We start from the raw sequence: 6197 nt of genomic DNA on the forward strand, positions 1-6197 counted from the left end.
CAGGTTCTCATGGAATAAAGTTAAGCTAGAGTGAAGGCTTCACTCCACGTTTTAGTAGTGTTCCTTTCTTGGCTGCAGACAGTGCAAAACTGAAGCCCCTTGAACACTGGAATCTTTTCGAAGTGTTTTCTTACCCCACATTCTGTTCTACTACACAAGTTACATAAATTCTTCTGGAGTGTTCCAAACAAAACGTAAATTCTTTTCTCTTCAGATGATCCTTACGTCTCCTCATACTTTATGTAGCATATCCACTTTTTTGAAAGCATTCAGTATTTTCGGGTACTTCTCAAGTATCCCAAGCACTAGCTGCTCCCACAGTATCCTCTGTGCAGACTAATCCAGCAGATTCTCTTCCATCACCAAACATGCTCGTACCTCCCTCTTCGTTTTCCTTTGCCTTGCTTGTACACAAACTTAGGTTTTGAAAAAGAAAACTGTTTCCTTTTTAGCTGCACTATCAGCTTAAGCAGCAGAAAGATTAAGACATTCATCACAATGATGCTCGTTACAAATCCTCTTCAGAGCATGAATGAAACAGGCTGAACTTCTTCTACATCAGTTGGATGTGGATCGATCTACAGAGAGAAGAAAGGCAACAATTACTGCCTGTAATTCTTGCATTCCTGTTTGTGGTTTTTTTGCCATCTGACAATACAAACACCACCTGCTGTTTATTTTTTTTACCTCCGAATAAAGAGGTGGAGGCTGAAACCGGAACTCTTGTATGTAAGCAAAGACAGGACAACACAATTGTTCCTCACAGTCAATTGGTGGTGGATAAGCAGGAACATGTCTGGAGAACTCTTCCTCAGACACTACATCAGCGTAATTTGGTGGTGCTGAAACACAGGAGATTTTACTGTTAAATTTCAAACTATTCACTCCCAGCAAGACAACATGTGTGTTACAGTATCTAAGACCATTAAGATTGTAGTTATTAAACACTGTACTATTGTCAAATTGTACAAGGTGCCCCATATTTCATAAATACCAAAACTAGAACTACGTTTTTAGTAAGCCTGGGAGATGATTCAGCAGGAATGCTGTTAGGGCTACTCCAGCTACAAACCTCTGTTGTATCAGGATACATTCAGTAACGATTACCTTCAAGGTGACTACCTCCAACATAGAATTCCCACTATCAGAAGTCAGTTATTTTGAGATTTCACTGAAAGGAGTCAGACAGGGGTAAAGAGAGGCTTAAGAAAGGCTGGAGTTAGGATAACCCCACCAATCCTTTCAGATCTTGATTTAAATTCATGTGCCTCACTTCTCATGAGTCATACTTTAACAGCCTCCATCCCTAGTGGTGCCTGTACACTGGCACTACTATCCTGCTGCTGTAGACAGTACTATGAGGTAATGTAGAGAGTTCAATATGGATTACCTTCAGGGTGTTCTGGCATGGTCAGTGCCAGCCAGCTCATATCCATACTGAACTGGCTGGTGATGCTGGAGTTTCTGCTTGAAAATCCAATACATGGAATAGTGCCAATCACCAGAGGCATTTCAATCATCAATTTCTTAGCACCAGGAATATGGATATACACCTATGTGACAACCCCCAAATAAAAGAAAAAAAACATCATGAGAGCCCATTGAGTTGCTGCTCCTAGAAGCTACCCCACTCCCCACACTGCAGATTGTTTAAAATTAGGATCTCATCCCAGATATGTTTAGCTAATACTCTGGCAGCTTCCCTTATATTTCAGCATTTTCCTTCTTTCTGCACCTTGCCTCTAGATGACAGTAAAAAAACACAAACCAGATTGACAGAAATAATTATGCACTTGACTTTTGAGTCCTATCTTCCTATTTCTGAAAAGAATGACTTGAAGAACCCATTCAGCTTGAACTACTTTCCCCTGATAAGCTCTGCAGGTCTAAAACTAAGCTAATTCATCCTCAGAAACATTTTCCCATTTTCCCCATTATCCCTATCTTTCCATTTCAGAATTTCCTCATGATCTTCAGTCTCTCGCCTATATGGTGTATGATATTTATTTAATTTGTTGTTGTTCCCGAATTCAAAATCTAAGAGCTGCTCAATAAACTTCTACTGCCCCCCAACACAATGTAACATTCAAGAGTATGTACATTTGTAATAAAAATCCATACTTACAGCTAATGAATATTCTACTCTAATAATACAGCAGTCAAGTATAGAGGGGGATACAGGTGGGATTTTCAGAGTTTTCCCATTCCAGGTATCTGTACTCCCAGAGGCAATATGGTTTCCTCGGACATTGGCAACCATCTGTCGGAAAGTCTTTGTCTTCCCACTGGCCAGGTAAGTTTGTGTTTGGAAAATGGCAGCTTTTGGAACAACCAAACGAGAAGAGCAGTTCTCAATTTCTGCATAGATGGGTATGGCTTCCCCTTAAAGACAGAAAAAGTTCAATGAATAATTTGTATTTACCAACTTTCCTCTGGGAGTATCAAAGCATGTTATGCAGCACACACATCATCTGCAATGTTATGAGAACAATACTTGTTAGTTTCCTCAAGCTAGGGTTTGTTTTCTTTTTTTTGCAGAGTGGTATCAGGCAGAATTACAGCCACCTACTACATTTTGTGTATAAACAATGATTCATTTTGAAACACTAAGCATAATATTAACAAGCTATAAAAGCTTTATTTGCAAATTATGTGCCAATCTTCCTTTTATATAGTACTGACTTCCAGAATGTTTCATTTTATTTCCTCAATGTATCCAATGTTATCAAGATGACAAAGAAGCTGCTAAAGCTCATTCTTACAGACGTGTAAACCTACACAAACAGGACATAAAAAACTGATTACATCCCCAATTAAGTATTTTATCCCAAATAAAGCATTTTGTTGTTCTTTACACTCAAATGTACATGGTTTTCCATAAGATTACTGACTAATGGGACTTCCTCTCCATTTATATTCCCAAGGGGGGAGTGAGGGGCAAGGCAAGATGACTTTTGCTAAAGCACGTTCACATGGATCTCAACTTACTACCTACTAAACGGAACTATTCTTTTAACTATAAAGCGTTGGCTTCACAGAGATGAAAAAAACCCTATCAGATGTTTAATATTCACATTTTGAAGATAACTACTCTTACCATTACAGTATCCCTTCCTCTCAATTTTGGCACTGAGAGACACTGGCCCAGAGGTGAAAAACCAACAGCCAACCATCTTCTCCTGACTTCTTAGAACAGGTGTCTATAAAATATAGAGTATTTTTCATTTTAGGGCATAAAGCTATCAATCACTTGCAGTGAAATGTTACGCATATCAGTCATGGCAATCTCGCTCTAAAATCCGCTTGATCTGAATCCCTGTACTGCTCAGTGCAACTGGAGCTGTGCCACCATGTAAAATGGAACCTGAACACTGGCTATTGGAACATAGGGCTGGTTTCAAATCCCTGTCTGCATTTAGACCGAACCAAGTAGGTAACAGAGACCAGTGTGCCTTTGAATGTAATCTTCTTCAAAAAGATTGACTTAGAGAATTTTATAGGTGTTCCTCAGTGCAGAAGAATGCAGAATTAATTTCATCTGCAAGCAACTAATAGTTACGCAGGTAAACTGTTTTTATGTTTGTATCCTTCATAAGAAGACAGAAGTATACACACTGGGCTAAGGTGATGCATCTTCATAACTTGCAAGCCACACAACCCTCCAAAAATATGACAAAAAAATCTTAATTATTCATGGAGGACTGTCACATTAGATGACATCTACACTGTCTGTAAAATTTTTAGGCTTATGACAAAAAACATCTTAATTATTCATGGAGGACTGTCACACTAGATGACATCTACACTGTCTGTAAAATTTTCATTGGAATACACTTAACATACAAGTACATGTATTAAGGGTCCAAGCCAGGATCTCAGCTACTTAAAAATGTTTTACTGGGTGCTAGTGCCCAGTCAATACAATGATGAAATCTAAAATCGTTGTTTTGCACTGTTTTGGTGGTAGCCTTGGAATCTATGAAGACAGGCACTGCCTACTTTATGTGCCCCACAGCCCTCTCCTGTACCATAACCTACAGCCTGCTCTGTCCTTGCGGTATCTGGATATACTGTCGTCACGCTCCTGACATCACTGTCAAATATAAAGACTATATTCTGCTTACAGATGTCACTGCCAAAATACTTCTCCAAGTTCCCTCTAGAGAGAAAGATTACAATGTAAGCATATAAAGAGGAAAAAAAACCTGCTCAAAACATCTCTTAGCTATGTTCGCATCACGATGAAATGTTAAAATTATCCTAGCACTTTAAATAAAATAGAAATTACTCATTCATATTTAAATAAATAACCATTTAGATCCAGTTGCTATCATGAAAGTGCAAGGTATAATTTTATGTTATTTTCATAATATGGGTTGAGATAAAAGAATCCAGCTCATTAGCTTCCATCTTGCCTATTTTCTCATTACTTAATGCCTGATCTTTCTTATTACTCTACAGTATTTCTAGCGATTATTAGAAACTCAATGCTTTAATGTGGCCAAATCTGTCATAAGGAAATAACTGAAAAGATCTCTGAAGCAGCTGCGTGCACACACTTAATGTTAGAAAACGACATGCAAAATGGAAGGATACGTAACATAATGGCCAGAGCATAAATGACAGGCTGGGCATGATTAATACTCTGCTCTAATTACTGTTCCTCAACCTACTATTATTGTAGAGTTTAGGACACTGCAGCCCTGTGAATGTAGTTGCTCTGGTAAGAGTAACTACTCGATGCTTGTGCATTATTATTATTAAGCCTTATTTATGCATCTGAAGCCTGCATAACTTTTTGGCACGAGCATCTCTGCCAGCAGGGATGTAATCAATGGTATTAAAAAAAGCCACTCTGTTTGCTATTCACACAACCTAAGATCATCTATTTATAGAGAAAAGCTTAGAGAGCTTATATGCTTTCAGAAGTCAGAAAATGACACTCCAGAATAATATGGAAATGGTTATGGCTGGATGTGAATGCTTCTTTGGATTTTTTTTTTTTTTTTTTTTTTGCAGCTGGCTTTAAAGGGGGGAGGAGGAGCAGAGGACCCTCTTACCAATAAAGCTGGTGAGCTGACGTCGATGTGGCTAACGACCTGAAGCTCTGTCTGTACGCTTTGATCGGGTGCTGCAGGCCTCTCCAGAACGGCTTTCACGTAGTACTGAATGCTGCCATACTTCCCAGTAAACGAGGTCACCAGAGGTCTGAAACAAGCAGTGACAGCAGCATTACCAGGAGTTAATAACTCGGTTCCAAACGTGAGCACTTCCTGTGTACATAAACATTTACTATTTACAGCTTGGACTTTCAGGGCCTTAGGGAAGCAGAAGCAAGCAAGGCATGACCCTGTGGTGGCTGGTTAAGCCAAACATATAAAGCTGACCGATCGGTTTGATATTAAAAAAAACACAAGTCAAATTATATTTGGTTAACGTCCCACAACAAGCAGCGTCCGGCACAATCCCCACAGGTTGTACTATTTAACTTACTCTTGAGGGAGCTGAAAGCTGAACGGAAATTCGTGTCTTCCATCTAGAAGAATTAAGCTTTCCTCACCTGTAGGATATAAATGCATAGGATGTTTTAGTTATTCCATAAATAGAAGAACAAAGGAGACACTTTTATAAATTATTTATGTATAAAAACACCCAGATGCAAGGGACTAGGAGAAGTTCTTATTGATCCCAGTGGGTTCTGGATTGGAGCCCATGCTTTATTTATGCTGGGATGTGATTTCAATGAGAAAAATCAAGGGAACATGGAGACCTTGAGTTTCAGTTCAGGACTCTGGCCAATTTCTAATCCAAGATGGCTTCTGCAGAGCATTGAGTTTCTTTTCAAAAGGACAGCAATTCATCTACTTTTTCAATTAACAATTAAGCTAACTTTTGTGCCAAAAAGCTGCAGTTTAAGGCCAGGGTTATGAAATACTATGAATATATTCTGTTCTATTAATACATTCACCGAGGGCCCTCTATTACACAATTTCCAAAGGCCTAAATGTACTCGTCCCGCAGATCAACCCGAGCAGCGTTCCACCCTCACAGAACGAGATGCCATTTCCCTTGAATTTCTCAATCCTGCCGTGGTGCCGCAGTGTCCGAGTGACCAAACCCGGGCAGCCCGGCAGCTTCCCCAGAGCCCCGCGGGAGGCCGGCGGCTCTCACCGAGCACCGGCAACACGCAGGTGCCC

At 39.7% G+C, this 6197-nt stretch overlaps 1 protein-coding gene across 1 annotated transcript; it reads right to left on the bottom strand.

Moving 5' to 3' along the window:
* Nucleotides 1-256: 256 nt before the first annotated feature.
* Nucleotides 257-5560, bottom strand: ARRDC4 (arrestin domain containing 4; the record flags this gene model as incomplete). Its single annotated transcript, XM_010077101.1, has 7 exons — nt 257-578; nt 688-842; nt 1391-1553; nt 2126-2382; nt 3098-3200; nt 5061-5208; nt 5494-5560. Coding segments are annotated over 7 exons (950 nt in total), but the record flags the coding sequence as incomplete, so codon positions are not given.
* Between the last annotated feature and the right edge of the window lie 637 nt (nt 5561-6197).

This window comes from Pterocles gutturalis, unplaced genomic scaffold (assembly GCF_000699245.1).
Source record: "Pterocles gutturalis isolate BGI_N339 unplaced genomic scaffold, ASM69924v1 scaffold20313, whole genome shotgun sequence".
In the NCBI taxonomy this organism is placed as follows: domain Eukaryota; kingdom Metazoa; phylum Chordata; class Aves; order Pterocliformes; family Pteroclidae; genus Pterocles; species Pterocles gutturalis.